The sequence below is a fragment of the Rhamphochromis sp. 'chilingali' genome (assembly GCF_963969265.1).
Source record: "Rhamphochromis sp. 'chilingali' genome assembly, chromosome: 8".
Classification (NCBI taxonomy): domain Eukaryota; kingdom Metazoa; phylum Chordata; class Actinopteri; order Cichliformes; family Cichlidae; genus Rhamphochromis; species Rhamphochromis sp. 'chilingali'.
Window position 1 is genome coordinate 13,442,401 of NC_137935.1, and position 21,372 is coordinate 13,463,772.

General features: G+C 39.8%; 1 protein-coding gene across 2 annotated transcripts in view; it reads right to left on the bottom strand.

Annotated features, from left to right (window-relative positions):
* The window catches only part of igsf9ba (immunoglobulin superfamily, member 9Ba), a 76,182-nt gene that overhangs the window by 13,861 nt on the left and 40,949 nt on the right, over window positions 1-21,372 (bottom strand). For both annotated transcript variants that reach the window (XM_080889791.1, XM_080889792.1), the window contains exons 5-15: window positions 17,942-18,059; window positions 15,616-15,757; window positions 13,006-13,151; window positions 10,626-10,768; window positions 8,135-8,275; window positions 7,929-8,048; window positions 7,654-7,804; window positions 4,615-4,738; window positions 3,180-3,355; window positions 339-565; window positions 37-121 (exon numbers count right to left, since the gene is read on the bottom strand). In XM_080889791.1, the coding sequence (XP_080745917.1) occupies window positions 37-121; window positions 339-565; window positions 3,180-3,355; window positions 4,615-4,738; window positions 7,654-7,804; window positions 7,929-8,048; window positions 8,135-8,275; window positions 10,626-10,768; window positions 13,006-13,151; window positions 15,616-15,757; window positions 17,942-18,059 (1,573 nt within the window). The remainder of the gene's footprint in view (window positions 1-36; window positions 122-338; window positions 566-3,179; window positions 3,356-4,614; window positions 4,739-7,653; window positions 7,805-7,928; window positions 8,049-8,134; window positions 8,276-10,625; window positions 10,769-13,005; window positions 13,152-15,615; window positions 15,758-17,941; window positions 18,060-21,372) is intronic.

Sequence of the window (21,372 nt, forward strand, 5' to 3'; positions counted from 1 at the left end):
AGATTATTCATAAGGGCCGAGCACAAAGACACTCACCTGTGCTAGAAACTCCCACAACATTGCTGCTCTCGCTGATCAGGTCATCCATAACGGCCATTACTCGAAATTCATACCAGGACTCCTGTCAGAGAGATGCAGAGATGCGCTGCAATGCAGGGTATTGTGCTCAGACTATAAGGCATTGTCTTGCTGCACATGATATATTGAAAGCAGCTTCTTATTTATAACTGTTTGCATACCAAAGAGGAGCTACTTTTCCTTAATTGGATTGACAAAAAAGTACTACTTTTCTACTCCTTAGGATTCAACGTTACACAGCTAAATTTCCATATACTGACCTGAACAAGGTCTCTGGCTATGAGCTCGGTCTCAGTTGAAGGGATTAAGTCATCCAGAACCTCCCACCTCTCCCCAAGGCGAAACTCCATGATATAACGGTCGATGGGCGAGGAGTGGTTGGCTGGAGGGAGCCACGTGAGGAGGACACCGTGCTGCGTGCGATTGGCTGTGAGGCACCGTGGTGGAGTAAGAAGCACCAGTGGTTCTGGGGTACCCAGAGGAGAGCCTGTGAACCAACCATGCATTATGAAAATGTATTCAATGGGGGAAAAAAAATCAAACAAACAAAAAAAGTTACAGGGTGTTGCTCGTGCGATCGCATTTTTTTTTTTAAAGAGTTAGATAGGGTCCAGATAAAAACTCTGGATGGGCTCCATTCAGGGACCTCCATCAATGGAGCATCAGAGTACACTTTGGATGTAACGATTACCAAGAAATCAGAAATAGCAACACAAAGAGCATTGACTTTTCTTACATTTCTTAGGTTAATCAAAGCTGATTGGTTAACTCAAAATATTTCATTATAGGTCGTGGAGAAATGTATTAAACAGCAGAAGCCTACTGGTTTCCATCTGAGAGTGTGAATTAGGTCAGAACTTTGCAGACCTCATTTAACATTTGCTAAATGAAGGAAAACAGTTGGCAATGTGAGGCCGAATCAGGGCTCACGAGGCAAAAAGTACCCCCACCATCTGGGCCGGATTATCCAATGGGCATTATGTGCACATACCCAGGGGTATGTGCACATAATGTGAAAATAAATTAGAAGTATTTAGCTGAAGTGTATTTTATTTATGTTAGTTCTTTTTTAACTTGTAGTTCTAAATTGGAAGATTATTGTGATATTGAAATATAAAAATAAAATTACGTTCTATTATTTTTTCATCGCTCAAAATAAGCGTCACACTCGCTGAAGCCGGTGTACCCGCCGAAACGCCGTGCATTTATCGAGACTTTCAACCCCAGGTAGGCCAATTATGGCTCTTTGGATCCACATTATGTCAGCAGCTATTCTCCTCCGTGAACTATGTTAAAAACAAACACCGCTCACGCCTCACAGATGACAGCTTACAGTCCTGCGTAAAGATGAAAGTGACTTTGTAAAGCCCCGATTTGCACAGAAGCAGAAGTCCCATTGTAAACATACTACGGCAGACCCGACGATGTTTCCATGAACACGCTCTTTAGCATCTCTTTATTGACCACTTTTCACACACGGTTGCTGTACGCATACAGCCGGCTGTAGCTTTGCAGCTCACAGCCCGACACACACCAACACAACAGCAGAGAGAGCACAGATGTTAAGGCGCCTCCCCTGCAGCGGCGCTGCAGACCACGCCCCGCCACACACATTAACCAGGTAAAATACATATTTAGGCAGAATTTTGCAAATATCTACTTTTCATTTTTCAGCAGCATAGTGCTTTTTTTCCAAATATTTTTTAAAAGTCAGGTCAAGGCTCCAAAAGCCCAAAGGCGATATAACAGTTTTTGTTTGCTACATGGATCCTTTTAGTTCAGCTGGGTGTCTCTCCTTTTGTTATATTTCTTTAAGAGTTCAAAATGTGTGTTAATAACATAAATAAAATGTAATTTTCTCTGTAGCACTTCATGGATTTCATAAGCAACACACCTTAGTTGTACACACAAAGCATAAAGGTAAAAAACAATATATACAGTGTTATCTTCATTTTAGATTTCAAAAAGCATTTGTGGCTCCCAGTGTTTTCTTTTGCTTGGAAACCAAATCCCAATGGCTCTTTGGGTGTTAAGGTTGCAGACCGCTGGCTTAAACGAATAAATAGAAACAATTCCCTTAGAGTAATACTGTAGTCTTGTTATAATTTAACACTTTACTGCTTAGAAACTGATCACTTAATAAGGTAATATTGAAAAACACAACAAAACAAAGCAAAAACACTATATTTCAAGTCAAGATCCTCTTCAAACTAGCCCCATGTAGCTGAATTCACAAGCAGGCTGCTCCTTAGGCAAACATTTATTACACAAGATCAAAAATGCCTCTGGCTGACATCTATCAAAGGCTTTACCACCTGCGGCTTTTCTTCCATTTCCTGTCTGGCCATTCAAAGTGTCTGAAGGATCTCATGTTTAACATTATTAATTAACATCCATATTAGCTGTTTCCAGACTGTAATGACTATTACAGTCTGGAAATCTTCCTAAAAAACTTTGTGACACCAATTTGTTAACAGTTTAAATGTAAACAACACAAGTGTGTCTCTATCTTTCTTGTAACTTCCATTATTTCTGAATTAGATGATACGGATAAACTTACGGGTTCAATATACATTTCATTTCTACAATAAAACATACAAAGAGTCTCACTAAGTAACTATTGCATTTTGTACTGCAGAGTGTTTCTAATATAACATTAAAAGTAACTAAAATGCAGATTAGTGGGCAGTCATCATGTCCAACAACCTCTACCAACAAGGTAGCCTGCATTACATAATAAAGTAAGCTTAAGAACTGTAAAGTAGGGCTTAAATAAACCTACACAGCCACTGTGGCTGCATTTCTTCATTTAATTTGTTGCTCTGAGCTTTTGAAGGTGATGGAGATGAGCACATACAAACATACAAAATCACATTGGACTGTATCTCATCTGGAAATCTGAATACAGCATTCACATTTAAACAATAAAACTAAGCATAGGACAGGATGAGTTTAACCATCACTAGAGGGCAGTATATTCCACACTGTGTCTGGTTATAGTCTAAAATTAGAAATAGTGTCTCAGTGCAACTCAGCGGGTTGATTCTGAAGTCAAAAAGCAGCAAACATGGCTGGAACATCCTTTGATTAGCAGTACCCACCTGCAGTGGTGACTGTCACAACTTCACTGAATGGGCCCGTGCCCAGTTTGTTTTGAGCCAACACACTGAACTGGTACTCTGTCCCAGCCTCCAGCCCTGGCACCACCAACCAGGTCTGAGCACCAGAAACTGGCATCGAATGCCAGTCATGAGGACCGAAGTCTATTTTCTTTGACCTACGGACAGAGAAATAAAGCAGACAAAGAGAAACTTATGAAGGAGAAAATCTATAATGATTAATTAACTATAAACAGTCACATGACAAGCTGCATCTAATTTAAAGGCGACGCACCAAACAGAGTAACTTTTATAACGTTTTAGAGACTCGGATCAATCTAACATGCTTACGATTTATGAAACCTCCAGGCTCGACTCTTTGAAACACTGTAACGCGTAGGAGAAAAACTTTGGGAGAGGCAGCCTTTAATTTCAAGCTCTGAGCTGTTAGAACAGCCTGCCAGAGAAGTGGAGAGCAGCTGAAACAGTTCACATCATCAGCCCCATGAGGTGTAAGCAACTTTTCCTATTCCATAAATATATATGCCTGGTCTAGTTCAGTCAAAAAATGAGAATTTAATCTAATAATGCACAGAACAGTTCCTGATATGCATCGTTTTAAGGAAAACCTAAATATAAACTGGAAACCTGAATTTTTTCCTTTTTATAATAGTGTGAGATACATAATATTTGGATTTCCAGAGTCTTGGAAACTGGGGGAAATTTTTAAAATAAAAATGTAAAGAACATCAGATAAACATAAATTTGCCTTTTTTCTTAGACTCTTTTCCAAAAAAGTCTTAATATTTTTCCTGTTAGACTAAAAAAAACTATAAATGTCCTCTTTGTGCATAAAAAGATAAATATTATGTTAATTAAAGATACATTAATACATACTTTGTGTATTTCTCTACCATGTAAGTCTTGTGTAAGTCACAGCTATTTTATTGTGTTTTATTGTATTCATTGTGTCCACAATACTGCACTCCACTCAGCCATAATGTGTTTTGCTCGACATTAAAAAATGTGCTCAGTATGTAATTACAGTATCGCTTACAGAGGCACAACTGCAGACTGACTCACATATTCATGTCTGTGATGTCCTTGTCTTCATGTTTACAGTCAACAAATGTCTTTCCTGATACACCAGGATAAATGATTTGCACACAGGGAAAAATATTCTAAATTTTTGTGATGCCATCTGGTGTTCCTGCAGTGACACTCCATTAAGTTCTCAGTGCACACCATGAATTATGCACATCTATATCTATATACACTAAATACCTCAAGTCAAAAAAATCCCGCTGTGAGCGTCTGACTGAATTTGCGAAGAAGAGCTCCGACTAATCCGGACGTACGCGTCTACCTCCAGCTACCATCTGTTTCTGCATCTATGCAGACTGCTGGCATTGATTTAAAGTAAAGTGAGAGTACTCACACTGGACCATACCACACAGAGAATGTCTGTTCGAAGCCGCCATCATAACCTGGTTCCCAGGACACATTAGCAGAGGTTGTTAAGGGCAGTACATGGATATTGCCAGGAGCGTGTGGGCTGGTGCCTGAGTGATTTACAGAGACAGAGACAGAGTGGGAATAAATTCATAATGCACACATACTAATTTACTTATAATATAACATCTTACACCCACACATCACTTAATATCACTTGCAGTGATTAAGCTATAGAAATTCTGTAAATACTAATACTGTTTTGACATTTTATACATATAACTGTCTGTTCCTGAATTACTATGATTTGTGTTTTAGTCGAATAATGTAAATGACGCAAATTATTTATGCTATTTATGCTATTTTCACCCTCCAAATGTTGCTGTGTCATGCATCTGCCAGCTCTATGCAAATCATGTGATGCTGGCTGAGGTGGTGACCAGCGTAAGGTCAGGCAATTCAAGTGCAGCAGTGCTATCTGCAGCTCATCTCATCCCACCAAACAGGCCTAGCAGCTGTGCAGTGTGGCCTGAAGCCAGTTAGTTCTCACTGGGATAAAAGGGAGACCTGTGGGTGGTCGGAGGAGCACAGCTGTCTGCACCACCCTGCCACACCTGCCAGCTTAGTGCTGGTCACATGGAGGCGAGCTGAACGTTGCCAGCTGTGCAACACTGTGATGAATCCTTGGAAAATAGGCCAATGGACCACAGTGTCAGTCTTACTGATCTGCTCGCTTTCACCAGAGGAGAGTTCACAGAATTTATGATTTACCTGTACAGCTCTCACATCTGTTTTTGAAAAATATTAAACATTTCTTTGATAAACTACATTAATATTTTGATTTTTTTAAAAACTTTTTTATTAAACATTTTAGCTAGTTTTGAATTTGATGGCAGCAACACATCTAAAAAAGAGATGAGCTGAGATGGGGGCAACACATAGCTAGGAAACAGCTTAGACATGTTTTGCAGGTTGCTAATGGTTGGGTATAAAAGAGCATCTTAGAGAGTATAATATCATCAATAAACTCAGAGAATCTGGAGAAATCTCTGTGTGCAAGGCCAAAAATCTATATTGGATGCCCAATCAGACAGCAGTATATTACAAACAGGCATGATTCTGTCATGGAAATCACTGTGTGGGCTCAGAAATCACTCTTTGTGAGCACATTACCATCCATGTATGCAGATAAGAGCTCTATCATTCAGAGAGGAATCCACATGTGAACGTGATGCAGAAATGTCGCTGTCTTCTTTGGGACAAAGCTCATTTAAAATGAACTGAGGCAAAGTGGAAAACTGTTCAGATGACTTAAAATGTGAAATTCTTGTCAGAAAACATGGGAATTGCATCTTTCAGACTAAAGAGGAGATGAACCATCAGCTTGCACACACAGGTTTAAGGACATTTGCTTTTTCCAGTGAAGGTCTTGCATATTTCAGTAAAAGAAAACTAAACCAATTACTACATCTATTAGAACAGCATGACTTCATATATTCATGAGTAAATCATTACATTTTTAATATGATAAAAAAGACCCAGGACTGTTGAGCAGCTAGAATCTGATATCAGACAAGAATGGGACAACATTCCTCCCCAAAAACGTTCAACAGCTGCTCTCCTTAATGCTGGGAAGTTTATGGAGCATTGTTAAATGAAGGGCTGATGCTACACAGCGGAAAACAGCTAAACTGTTTTAAGATATGTCGCTGCCATCAAAGTCAATATACATTTTTTATTCAAATGGTACATTTTCTCAGTTTAAACATTTAAATGTGTTTTTAATGTAATATTGTGAATAAAATATGGCCTTTATCAGATTTACCAATCATTGCATTGTTTTTTTTTGCATTTTTTACAGCATTTTTTTTTTTATTGGGGTGATAGCATTAGAAAAGCTGAGCGGCCATCTTTGTCCCAGTGCCTCCTATCTATCTCTGCAGAAAATAATTTTTAACAATCATTATTTCATTTCATAATTTTATTTAAAAATGTAAACTTTTATGTTTTGATATTTTCTATATAAACTTTTATATATTATATTATTCATTACACACAGGATCTTGTGAATGATCATCATCTGTATAGTCAGCAGTCTTCCTCGTGACTGTGATTGTGTGCATGAACTAGAGAGAGATGTATTTATGGTGTCTGCTCAAATTTTAAATTAAATGATACTAGATTTGAGATTAAGGTGCAATCAACACAAATGAAACCAAAAAAAAAGTTTGAAATATTTCACTTTCAATGAAAGACAATAAGTTGTAACTAAGAAACTGTAAGTTCACCTTTTTGAATTTGATTTATGATAAACTGAACTTCTAACCAACAGTAGGTTTTCAAAGTCTAGACAAGAATCTGAAATTTAATTGCAAATCATCATAACTTCATTTGCCATATTAGTTATATATCGATGAAGCTACAGTATGCAGCCCACTTAAATGGCTGGGATTCCAGACATAAGGAAATTGTGACATCTTAAGTAAGTAAAAGGCATTGTCAGTGTTGCGAAATCAATTTGGATCAAAGAATACAACAAAAGGTACTTAAAGGTAAAATTGTTGAGATCAGTTTGAATGCTGCAACTTGATCGCAGAATACAAATAAAATAAGAAGATCCACAATGTAAGACTGGCTCTACCAATGCACATGAAGGCTTTCAGCAGCCTGTTTCAAACTTAATAACCCTGTTTGCCTTTGTCAACACTTCAGTCAGTCAATTCAAAGAGTAAAAAAGATGCCCTTGGTTCAATGACTAGACAGACAAAGGCTGCAGTGACAGTGTTTCAGCACATTGTACTTACACATTCAGGCTTTAAATTAACTGTATAAAGCCACTGCAGATAAGATTAGATTAAATTTTAATGATGGCCAAAGGGAAATTGGGTAAAGGCAAAGAGTTTGAGGGATGAGGGTGACATCTTCTTCATGCAAATCCCACAGCAAAGTGAACTCAACATAAGTAAGAAAGGTCAGTGGCTGAGGAAACTGAGAAAGCTGAGAGCGCTGTGCAGACTGTTTGTACCGATGACTAGGATACGCGTGCTGGCAGTGATGCTTGTGACCACATTTGTGGCTACACACTCCCATTCTCCATGGTCTTCTTTGCTGAGGGACACAAACTGTAAGCTGCCACTGGGTAGGATGTTGTGCTTACTCCTGCTTGGCTTCCCCACCTTCAATTGACATGAAAATTACAGTGGTACAATTAAACACAGCAAAAATGTCAAGAAGTTATAGGTGAAAACAAGCACATATTTTCAAGAGAATTTCGATGGCGTGTGTTTAGCTGTTTGGCACCTTTCTCCAGGTGATAGATGGTATATCAGGGTCTCCAGAAGCAGCACAGGGGATTACTAGCTCTCTCCCAGCCTCTTGACGGTACTCCCCCCCAGGCCTCACATTAAAGTAAGGGGGATCCTTGAGAAATCAAATCATAAACACTTACAAGTAAGTGTGCACAAGTTAGAAAAGAGAGACTATATAGAACTTAAACAGTGATCTACCTTTAGCACCAAAGTGGCAGGGGGGGACATGCCCATGGTACCCAGGGCGTTGTAAGGCACACAGGTGTAGGTGCCCAGGGAGTCTTCTGTGGCCTCCGCCACCCGGATACTTCCGTCTGGCATCAGGCTCCAACCGGGGTACTATAAGACAAGGGGGCATCTGAAATGCTTGATTTTAGGGGTTTTCCTGAACTCTCAGGGTCCCATTTAATGTTTTTGAACTGCACGAGAAAACAAAGATCCCCAAAGATTCTTTAAATCAGATGAATGGAAGTTAATGTTTATTTAATACAGACCTGCCCTCAACACTGGCAGCATTTTAGATAAAAGAAAAACAGAGCAAAGATAGAGAGCTCTGTGCACAAAGATGCTATATCCAGGTGGCACTTTGAAATGATAAAAAAATCATTTATGTACGCAGCTGCTGTACTGTGTATGCAAAAAAAAATCTTTACTTGTTAATTTATGCACCAACTGGCCACTTCATTAGTTACACTTGTTCAGCTGCTTGTTTGAGCAAGTAGAGCAAGCTTGTTCAGCAGAGCCCGACCGATATATTGGCGTGGAGAATATATCGGTCGATACTAGCTATATGCCGATGAATTCGCATCTGCATTTATAATGGCCGATATATGAAAATTTAAAAAGTAAAAGGTGGAAAAAACAAGCTTCAACCTTGTTATGAGTGTTTTTGTTGCAACGTTTGTCCAATATCGGCATCACTATCATCTTAACAATCTTATATCAGTCGGGTTCTACTAATATGGCAATGACATGGGAGCAACCCGGTCAGTTTAGGCATGTAGTCATAGTCGTGATGACCTGCTGAAGTCCCAAACAAGCACCAGAAAACGGAGAAGAATGACAATCTAAGAGACTTAGAAAGTGGCTTGCTTGCTGGTCTGAGACAGTCTGGACTGAGTATTTTAGATGCTGTGGATCTACTTGGTGTTTTCTTGGCACATTTTTGACCCCCTAATAGCAACTGAGCACCATTTAAATACCACGGCTTAGCTGAGTACTGCTGCTGACCTTGTCCATCCCTTTATGACCTGTATTATGATGACCAGCGGGATAATGCACCATCTCACAAAGCTCAAATAATAACAAGCTAGTTTCTTTCACGTGACACGGAGTTTGTTCTAATCAAATGGCTTCAACAGTCACGGGATCTCTGTCCAGTGTGTATGTGCACTGTGTGATGCTATCAGGTCAAAATGGACCAAAATCTTTGAGCAATGATTAAAAAGGCAGAAGGGGGTTCAAACCAGTAATACCAAGATGTAACCAATAAAGTAGCCAGTGAAGGGACACTGCAAGTAAGTAAAAACTAGCAACTAAAAATCCCATTTAAGCTAAACTACAGAAATATTATCAGCAAATGTACAAAAATGTTCAAATCAAAAATGCCCCGGTGAGTGACATTAGTAGATTGTTAATACTGCTGCTAATTTTATTATTATTATTGTTAGATTTGTCAGCGTGTACTGAGATAATGTTGAGAAACACAAGACAGAAGAACACATCTGCTACAAATATTTGTACTTTTCGCCTCATTGGGCTTCCAACAACTTACTCAAAGGAAACCATTTGTGAACCTTAAAAAGGGAAATGAGAGACATCGGAAACATGGCGAGATCCTAAATTAGACCCAAAATACAAACAACATCTGCTTTTTCAATAACGTCTCATATTATTCTTTGCTTCTATGAACGTCTCGATGCATGCTCAATAATCCACGTATGGAAATCTCGTACAGTTGAATTTGTTGGATGCAGTGTTTTCACTGGGAGACGTGTTTCATCACTCATCCAAGTGACTTTTTCAGCCTCTTTTCAGTGGGAGAAATGCTTCATCGCTCATCAAAGAGACTAGAAAAAGTCACTTTGATGAGCGATGAAACATTGCTCCCACTGAAAACACGGCAAACCCAATGAACAGAATCAACTTTCAACGTTTTAATGAATGTTCCAGTTCTGAAAAGTGAGCAGTTCTTAAGTAACAGTTCATGTGTCAGATATGAGGAAGCAGAAGTATAAAGCAGTAGTTTAATGGACCCCAAATGTGTATACAAGTACAGTATGTGACTAAATGCTCACAGTCACTTAACTATTGGCAAGAAACATAAGCAATAGTTGTGTCTTTTTGAATGCTTGTTTCCCAAAAGAAAACCAATTCGTAATTTAAAAAATCCACAGAGGGCTGTTAAATATAACACTTCAACACAACCTTCAAAGCAGTCCAGCAGTCCAACAACGTAATAACTCCTCAAACCTAATAAGATATTAGACTAGATGATACTTCTCTGAGTTTCTGTAAAATCTGTTTTTATTGGTTTTACAATAAAAATGGGGAAAAAAAGTCATCTTTACTGGACAATATTTGAGAAATATAATTTTCAGCATAATCAAAGACTCCCTTGTGCTAAACCGGTAAGATAATTATGACTTATTTTGCCACGAATCTCAACAAAAAAGCAGATCAGACTCACCTTCTCCACTCGGAGTGGGTATCCATCTTTCTCCCACTTCACTGATGTCACAGGTGGGTTTGCATCCACCGGGCAGCGGATGATGCCTGGCAGTTTCCGTGGGACGTAGATGACCGGGGGCATGTTGATCACTCGGGCAGGGTCTGGACAAATAAGGGTCGGGTGATAAATCGACAAACTATAAATAACTGTTAATTTCTGAAAATGCTTGATTCAACATGTTTTGATTAACAGAAAAATCAAACATGTTTATAAAGCTTCCCAGATTAGGAAGATTCACAGCTAGAAGTGTTAGCGTCTTATCAATTTTCTTAATGCCTATCACTGCCAAATTTAGGAACACATAAACAGAGGCAGGTAAAATCAGCATTAACATATTTTTAAAAGTGCAGCATGTGGCATTTCTGGCAAAACTAATATCTTCACAACTCGTTTTATATATCAGGACAAAAACATTTAAATTTCAAATAATTTACATGCAGATAAACAACAGCACATCACATATTCTATTCATTATTTTATATAAACTAAGCCAGGATGGAGACGCAAGGCGTGAAAAAACAAGTGCGCCCCATGATTCAGCAGCTTGTAGAAGTAATAACTTTTCTGTAGGACTTTATCGGTCTCTCACATCGCTGTGGAGGAATTTCAGTCCACTCGTCTTTACAACGTTGCTTCAGGTCATTGAGGTTTGCGGGTATTTGCTTTTGCTCGGCTCTCTTTAAGTTCTCACAACAGCATTTTAATGAGGTCGAGGTTTGGACTCTGACTGGACCGTTGCAGCATCTCGATTCTTTTCTTTTTCAGTCATTCGGTTGCTGCTGTGCTTGGGATCATTGTCCTGTAGCATGACCCAATTTCAGCCTTTTCAGCTTTAGCTGTCAGACAGACGGCCTCACATTTGACTCTTTGAATACTTTGGTATAAAGAGGAGTTTGTGGTGGATGCAATCAGTGCAAGGTGCTCAGGTCCTGTGGCTGCAAAATAAACCAGCCCTTCCTCGCTGCACCAACAGTCAGGACGAATATTTGTGCTGAATTGTTGCGATTGGTTTGCAAAGGACATTCCTCCAGACGTCTTGTGGTTAGTTCAGATGCAATTCTGCAAACCTATGATTTGGTTTGGTTTCTTCGAAACAAATCATGACACTGCTTTATATGTCATCTATAAGTGTTCACCTGAGGTTGCACTTAAATCATTTTAAGACCTGCTAAGGTCTGCTCCCAAACCATGAATCTACATCAACTACAACAAATAGTATTAAGATGCTGTTTCATAAATGCTTCACTTATAGCTGTTTCTGTTCATGTTTAAGAGATGAATTAAAACATCTCCGGAGCATTTTCAAGGACTGGGAAAAATCAGAGAAGTAGAAAAAAATCTCCTGACATGTAAGGAACATAAAAGAGGTGCTGAAAGGGGAATTAGTGGAAGAGAAGATTAGGCAGCAGCCAGCAAGAGAGTTCTCAACATAATCACTGCACATGCATGTGTGTGAGCAGCGTGCACAGGATGTGGTGAAGCATTACAGCCTCCAAAAGGTTTTTTAGTGTTCAATGCAAATTTTCTCGAGTACTATCGTTTCTTTTTTTAAGCCGAGTGAGTGAAATTTTGACATATTTCTGCACATACAGACTTGCTAAGTTACAGAAGATACTTGGCTTCGCATATAAAATCCAGAAAACATCCAGAAAACTATTGCACCACCGTTTAATTTCTGCTTTGCTAGTCCAAGAAGTTTTTTACTTTGAGTTAGGAGTGTTTTTCCTCTCTTCTGGGAGTGATTCTCAGCTGCTTCATACATAAAGCTGGAGTTTGTTTTACATGGACCATCAGGACATTGGTTTATCGCCTGCTGTATGTGAGGCTAGTGATGAAGTCAGTGCCTGCAGTGCTGTGAATCCCCCAGCTCCCTCTCATAGTGTAGCACAATAATCAATGACCAGCAGCAACTTGGGAGCAAATTAGCTCTGCACAGTGGACTTATGATGAAACGTCATGTGTGTGGGAGTGGGGTTCTTCTCTCATCACTCACAGCCACAATCAAAGGAGAGCTGGAAAAATTGAGTCTGAGGACGAGTTTGTCTCCATGTTTGTGCACAGGAATGAGGCTGGAGCCGGAATAGATTATAATCCAATTCCTAAATTCCAATGAGAGTGAGAAAATGGTCAAATCAAAACTCTGCTGCCTTTCTGCAACACCTGACCTTGAAATTCAAGAAGGTTACTTTGCATTACAGGAGCAGCGCAGCCAAATACTACAGCAGCCTCCAGCACGAGCAGACTCCATACTGCTGCTGCTGCTGCTGCTCCTCACATGGCTTGCTGTACTAGCTCCCCGCCCCTCCCCCTCCCACTTTGTCGTCATGGCAACACTCACACTGAACAGTCAGGTAGGCTGATGCTGAGGGCGAGATACCGAGACTGTTGCTCGGACTGCAGGTGTACTTCCCAGCATCCTCCGGCTTGACCCGGAAGATGATAAGGGTGCCGTCGATGAGAATGCGCACTCGGAGCTTCAGATCGCTGCAAGAAGACACAGACGTTTTATCACAGCGTGTTACTGAAGCACACCGACAGGACAGGGCACACATCTACAGAGCTGAATTACATCAAGGTGCCATAAGAGAGCAGCAGAGAGTCAAACAGAAGCCAGCTGAGAGGGGTCCAAAGAACACTCTGTACAAAACGAGAGACTCAAATAAATCTGCTAATTGTCATAACTGCCAAATGGTACGGCCCTCGTGGTTTCCCTTTCAATTAAAAAAAAAATGACAGAGCAGACAATATTAATTTATTTTTCTTTGTTTGTTTTAAACAGATACTCAGGACTCACTCAGTACTTTAATAATTAATTACTTTAAACTAAAAAAAAGCCTTTAAATAAAAAGTAAACGTAAAAAAGACCTGCAGGGCTTTGTTAATGGTTGATCATTTATTATACAGATGAGTTATCACATTTATTTAACGGGATGATATTAATACTTCTAGAAAAGAGCTGTTAAAGATTATTTTGTCAAATACTTAATTGGTAACTAACATATTTGTCACACTGAGCTTCGCAAATTGTTGTTGAGACTTGGTATCTGCTTCCTCCTGCCTTCAGCTTATTTGTACTTAATGAGAGTTTTGAGCATCTACAAAAAAGTTCTTTACAAAAACAAATGATCATCAGTATCAGTAAATATCAGCATCAGTAAATCAGTAAATTTCATTTAAATTAATAGCAACAAAAAAATGAGAAACCCCATATATAACAGTTACATAACTTTACATTAACATTAATGCTGACTATATATTATTTATTAGTAACTAAGAGAGCAGCCAAAGGGTATTTTCACTCATTTCTCCTTTTTTCTCCAACACCAAACAAGCAGCAAAAGTGAAAATGAGAATTAAACCAAGAGAACGCCAGAAGGTCACTGCCATAGCGGCTCATTTGGCTCACGATCCGTCACAGTTCACCGGTTAGGGTGAATACCCATTAGGCGATCACTGTGTGCAGGTTTCATTTAAGTTTAATCCAGAAGGAGTCCTTGTGAACTGTGAACGACAGGATGGACGATGGAAGTCTCACCCTGGTATAAATTCATCTGTCTTTCGGCTGGATGAGCTAAAAGATGTAAAAATCTCACTGGCCCTCTCTACAATAACACAGGCTGAACATTTGGCTCAGAACACATGACCGGATCTGTTCTGTTACACGCATGAGGGCATCAACAATTAACTATTAAAATTCATCATATGTAATCATATTTTATGTATAATCAGACTTTTGTGGAAATGTTACAGCTGTGAAATAAAAATGAGATGTTTTTCAAGCTGTTGTAGGTGCATAAACGCTAAAAACTGTTCATTTTAGCCAACAGCTAAGTGGTTGTAGCAATCGGCTAAAACGTGACATCACAAGATCTAATGTAGTCAAGAATCTTCATGGGCTGAAGGTGTAACTGTGAGCCAATTTTGGCTGCTCAAGTCCCGATCATGTAGGACTAGTTCACAGGCAAACAAACAGAGGATTTGTCTGCAGAGGAGCACACACCTGAGGCAGGGATAGCTAAGTCTATAAACACTTAGATCAAGTCCTTTACAACTTGCTGGTTTTGAAAGGGAAAAGATCACTAAGTCAAATTTCAGTACCATATGGCACATATAGCCAGAGTGTTTATATATATGCACATGTGATTAATCATGTGATCATTTGCTAGCTGTTCTTAAAGGCTATGGTTTGCTGTAAGCTGCTTAAATTAAACGTGTCTTACTTCTAACACTTGGCAATAGGCTCTTGTTGTGCAACCACTAAAAGTTTGATCAGTGCATAAATTCTGACTGTCTCATCATAAAGTCCCTCAACTAAATCTTTCCCATCCTGTAAAAAAAAAAAGAACGAAAAAAAAAATCAAGATTGACGTTACAAAAGCTGTTTAAAATTAGTATGGAAACTTCCTCTGTGAAAGTCCTTCAGACACTTGTTTTCACCGCCAGTCAAAACCCTATTCACTAGTTCTTCCTTCCCACTTGTTCTGTCTGTCACTTCCTCACTGCAAAAGCCTCTCAGACTCTAAACACCAGCTCTGGGGAGCCTGCAGAGGTCCTGGCTACGCTTCATATCATCACCGCATGAGAGGCATATGATGACACAAGGCCTGAGTCATGTGATGTTGTCACCAGAGCGCACTAACTCGCCTGGCACGTTCCAGACGGAACCCCGGCAGGCCCACTCTTACTGCCTCTGGGGTCACAGCAGGGCATGGCACACACAAACTAAATACCCTTGGACAGTCGCTCAAAACGCAGCACAGCAAAGGGCTCAGAGACCCGCAATGTCAATCACATCACAAAAGCTCAGGGATAAAGGCCTTATGCAGCTTGCATGGTGCTGATTTAAATCACTAAGTCTTAACCTCACACAAGTGCTTAACTAACAAGTTTCCCTACACTGAGAGCGAGAACAGCCACAGTACAGAAGTGAACTTGATCATAACTTTACTTCTTGAAGTAGACGTTGTCCTCTTCCCAAAACCAGGTGTAGGTGAGGTTGCCTGGATATGCCTCTGCTTGGCAGGTAAAGAGTGCATTCTGGGATATGTTTACAGTGACATTTTCTGGTGGTGAAACGATGTATGGAGGCCCTGAAAGAAACAGAAAAAAGTGTTAAAAGCGCTGAAGCAGGCAGTCTTTTTTTCAATCCGCCTTATGAATGTTAATTCAAAATTTCCGTCTTTTTACAGCTTTGGTTTTCATCTCCATTTCAGCTTTTCTAGCTGCTAAATGGACTCAGGCCCATTTCCAGAAAAAGAAATGGAAAGATGGCACTGTCTTTATCTAGGTATATACTGTGTAGGCTTTGCCAACGCCAAAGAAGGCATTTTACAATAATATTTAGTGCAGTGCTTGCAGTATACACTCATCAGCCGTTTTTATAGGTGTTCAACTGCTTGTCGATGTAAATATTTATAGCAACTTTGGGATGTGGAGGAGCACAAGACAGCCAAGGTGTATCTAATAAAGTGTCCAGTGAATACTTTCTAATAGTTTCAGCTGGTTTTTGACATCTTTTGTTTGTGGATGAACAGTCACTGTCTAGAAAGGTTTGTAGCAGATGTTTCATGTCGCTTCATAAGCTTGAACTAATACAGTAAAGCTGACAGTGGATGAAACAGCGAGCACAAAGATGCTAAAAAGCACAACTTCCTGTGGATTTGTTCTTTGCACCACATAAGATAAGATAACCTTTATTAGTCCCACGCGTGGGAAATTAGTTAACATATGTGGTGCCCAAAGCTCTTGTTTTATTTTTACTTAAAAAAAAATTATATTATTGAATGTTAGGCATATATCATCGCCTTCACCCCAACCCCAACATAATAATTTAATTCTTTAAAACCTAAACTTATTAATTTTTTTCAAAATTGATGAAATTTCATTTAAAAAAAATCTTATTTAGAGGCTTTCACACCAACTTTGTTCTTTCGGGTGCAAATCAGGGTGAGAAAAGGCACACACTAAGTAATATTTACAGCATATATCATCACAGTCTGATTTAAAATACAGTAAGCAGCCAGCTGTTGTAAACTTAATACTAGTCAGCATTCTGGTTTCGCATGCTTCACACTGTAACCTTTTTCATCTCCTGAAGTGCTCTAGATTTGCTCTTAGCGCTCAATAAAACAGCAGAAGCCATGAAAGGTAAGCTGTCTTTTATGAGAAGGCCCAGATACAAACCTCCTGTTTGTTCACTTCTGAGCATGCACAGCCTTTTACATCACTGTGCAGATGTTTCACATAACAATTAAAAACAGATCACCAGACTGAGAACCATGACTCCTCAGATGTCTCCTGGTTATTGCTCCGCGTCTGCGAAGTAATCGCGTCTCTTATTTCACGGTGTTATTCGTGGTAATATTCAAACAAACTACAGCATCAACCTTTTTTGTTTTTGTGGTTTTGGTCTTGTTATATTGCAAAAACACTGCAATGTCTACAAAACTACAATGAAAGATTTCTGTGCATTTATCATATACGCATATCATGACTGAGACTTCTTGCATAACGATAAGAGAGAACAGGTATCGAATTGGTACTTCCACCAGAGGCCTGAAGCCTTAATGCAGTTGTATCTCATGCACCACCAGTTAAGTCTTCAGTAAGTTACAAAACAATCACCATGTTTGCAGTGTGTGTGTGTGTGTGTGTGTGTGTGTGTGTGTGTGTGTGTGTGTGTGTGTGTGTGTGTGTGTGTGTGTGTGTGTGCGTGCCTCCATTTACTGTACTGCGAAGGAGTGGAGTTATTTCTCTGCTATGTTTGCACCTACAGAAGTCAAGCGTTAAAACACACCTTAAAAGCAAGATGCTCAGTTGCTTGTTAAATACACACTGTTAACTCCCCCAAGCCCCGCTGTATCAAGAGACCGAGAGAGGCTGCTATCACAACCATCTATCTGATCTGTGTCTAGCAGAGAGCCTGGTTAATGGACCGGAGACAGACAGTGACGCGCTCTTAGACAGATCCTGTTGTATACACATGGCTGTGCACACATTCACATACAGAGGCTGAGCTATTGACTGCCCGATACAGACTCAGAAGGTATGTTACATACATCAGTACCCCAGAGGAGTGCAGAGCTTTGCCTTTAAGTATAAATAATGGAACCTAACTACTATATCGATGCAATCAGAGTGGTATGCCTCCGGTAGAGACGGGGAAAGATTTTTCTTTTCAATGAAAAATCTGGCAAAATATCAAAACACATTCGGATTCGACTTTTATATTTGTAACTTGTATATCTGTTTTACTCATCCTGAGGAGACATCACCTTGAACCAACAGACGGGTAGTGTGGAGCACTTCTCCCTGGTCGCTGTGGGCTCGGCATGTGTACGCCCCTCTGTCATCTCTGGTGATGCCAAGGATGGTTAGTCTGCCATCGTGTACCTGCAAATGAATGGGCAGGAGAAAGAAATAAACATCCAGCCTTTATATGGCAAATTTAAAACTTAAAAGCCCTTGTTATGTTATAATTAGAATGATACCATATAGATGAATAGAAGTACAATTGTATAGTACCTCGAATGTATTCTGTTCAGATCATGTAGTTTGTTAAATTTTACTACAGGTCAAAGTTTCATGCAAAAAAAAAAGACTTAAAAGTCACAAGTGTGTCCTGATTTATTAGCTCCAGGTGTGATTCCTGCATATGGTCACCTTGGTAACGTCTAACTCAGTGTTACCGTACATCCCTGTGTGCAGGCACTGATGAGAACCAATAAGCGGCGAGGAAAAACACATTAACCAAACCTCATAAATTATGCAACAGGTGGCGAGAGGCTCTGTCCATTCATGTCACACACAGCTGTAGTCTGTCCATTCACACAGCTGAGCGGAGAATCTGCTATGCCTGCAGAATTATTGCTATTCATCTGTCTCTCAGATGCTTTATGGTACAAGCAGAGCAAACAAAGCAGAGCTTAACTTTTGCAAGGTTGTTGGGGAGCTGCATCGCCGTCATAACAATGTTAATGGCGAGATAACACCCTCGTGTGTGGCACACTTGGTTCTAGGAGTGTAAACTAACCACTGATTTAAGGTGAATTTATTGCTTTGTTGGTTCAATAATGACTGAAGGAATGAAACTGTCTTTATTTTAGTAGAAAAATAATGCTCTCTTTCCAATTCCAGTTCACCTCCTTCACATGCAATTTACTTTAAATGACCTTCTCTTATTCAAGGCTTATATAAAGGCTAAAATGAATTACATTAATCGTTAGCCGCATTCACTCTCTAAAATTGAAATCTTTGTGTGATTAGTGCAAAATTGTTCGGTGAGCCAAACTGAGCATGCTATATAAGAATGATTGCAGTCCAATCATCCAATCATCACCCATCATCCAATCTTCAGGTATTTTGGGATACCAGGTGAGAATTGGAGATCTGGTCTGAATTTATGTTTCTAAACTATCTATGCCATGGGGTATTGTAACCAGTAAGCCCTTCTGAAAATCTAAACTGTAACTAGTGCCATAACATGATGTATAGCTCCCTAGAAATGTGAATATGCAGCCCGGGCAGCTCATAACAACTGCGACTGGCCCACTCAGTACTCTCATTTCCTCGTAATTCTAATGCTAACTAGTGCATTGGCAGCAAAATCTATGTAGGCTCTACATAGATTCAATGCAGACATAAAAATTTTAAATGCAGCCAATTCCTAAGTGCTTTAACCTGCATTATTTTTTAAATGACCAATAGGAGGGTTGTAAATAAAACCTGTCTTTACATAGAGTTCTTTGGAAAAACAGCCTTTGGTTCCTTTGCTCTTTGTCTTGTTATGAAGCTTAATATCAACGGTGGCTACATCCATCTTTTACATACAGTCTATATTTGGACCGAACAGTGAAATAAACGTAGCTTGTGTTTTGCTAAAGCCTCAGGCACACAGGCCTAGAGACTGTTTGACAACTGTCTGTCAGCCAGTGGTTGTAAGAAAAATGTGTATTCTCCAACCAGTTGGCAGCTGTGGGAGGTTGCTAGCTATTGTTTGGTGAAAATGGCCACACAGTGGTACACAATTCAGCATGTTCTATGCAGACGATGAGCAACTACGGCAATCTGCCAACAAACCACATCCATGTGACATTTAAGAGGTATGTTTAGCCAACATTGAGGTCCCCCAACTTTTATTTTGAAACTATTTTTCAACCATTACTAGACATCAACAAAAGACCGCCATCTGACAGACATTCAGTGTTGAAATGTTTGCTGGAAACGTTCAGTCAGAGGCTGAGTGTAACACAAACAAAGACACTCATGCACAAAAGGTTATTTTTAGCTAGCTTGTCATTGCTAGCTATCAAGCATGTTTCGGGGACAGCGTGGTCTAGCATATTTTTAAATCCTGGCATTTGTTGTTGCACTGAATCTAAAAAAGCCAAAGAGTCTAAACCACTGTTAGATCAAATCACTAAACTCATACACACCACAAATGCAGCAGTGATGTTAACACACAGTAATCTTAACAGAATCTAAAGACATGCACTGGTCGTCATTCTGATCCAATACTTTCTGTGCCATAGCTGAACTCAATCCAAGGTGAGTGTGAGGAAAGTAAGCAGAATTCCAACTTCTGTCCTATGCACTTCACTCCAGTGAGAATGATATTTGGTTGGCTGCCACTGCCTTCCTGAGTTTTTTAAGTCTTCTTTTTCAGTTTCCTGGTTACTTAATAGATCTTTTTTTTCCGGGCTTTAAAAAAATGAGGAAAGTGAAGAAGGAGGAGAATGTGGAGGATGAGTGTTTCTGCTCCTCTCTAACCCCGTCTGTCACATTCCTCCCTTTCTCCATGACGTCTCCGTGGATCTGAGCATGTGGGTGAGCAAACATATCCTAATGCTCCCTATCGCACACACACACACACACACACACAGCTCTCCTCTCAGCACAGAAAGGAGCACTCCCGTATTTTAGGGGAGATGCAGCAAGAAACAGGTGAATGTACGAGGGGAGACGATAAATGCAAAGTGAGGTTATTAGAATTTGGCATTTGGCTCTCACTAAAGATTTTCCTTTTTAGTGCAACATTCATATTAGGGCTAATGTAATATTGATGCCGAAAAGGGGAGATTAATAATGCATCAGAATGTTGTCTAATCGTTTACTGAGGGAATGGTGTTAAAGAGAGGCGACTGATGGTGGGGCAAAAAAGGCGAAAATGAAAGGAAACGAGGCCTTTAACAGACACGCTTCTGTGCTGCTGTCACTTCCTTTGCTGTATGTTACACAGGCAGCTGTGAAAAGGTGATAGCGCCTGCAGCAGACTGCAATATCAGACACATACGAGAATGTGAAGGCATGAAAGCACCTTTGAAAAATCCTAAAAACAATTACAAGCAGTATGAAAAATTACCACCGTTGCTACACTTCTTAGACACGATCAGCAATCTGCTTGCATCTGTTACAGGCGTTTGTGCGTCTGGTGTGTGTGCGTTTTGTTTTAGCAATTAGCTGATGTTTGAGTCAGCCTCCCATATCTAACTTAACTTTTGCAAGACTAACTCCAGAGATGAATTTGCTGGGGGTCAGATGTGTAGGTGCAGGTAGTGCTTCTCATAGTATAGTGAGAGCAAGCGATCCTCCACTCCAGAGAAAGTGACACTTGCACCGCTCACTCAAGATCCAACATCCTATGGCTCTAATGCATCATCGCTCGTCGAAGCTTTTGCCACTTTTGAATCATCTGTCATGGAGCTGT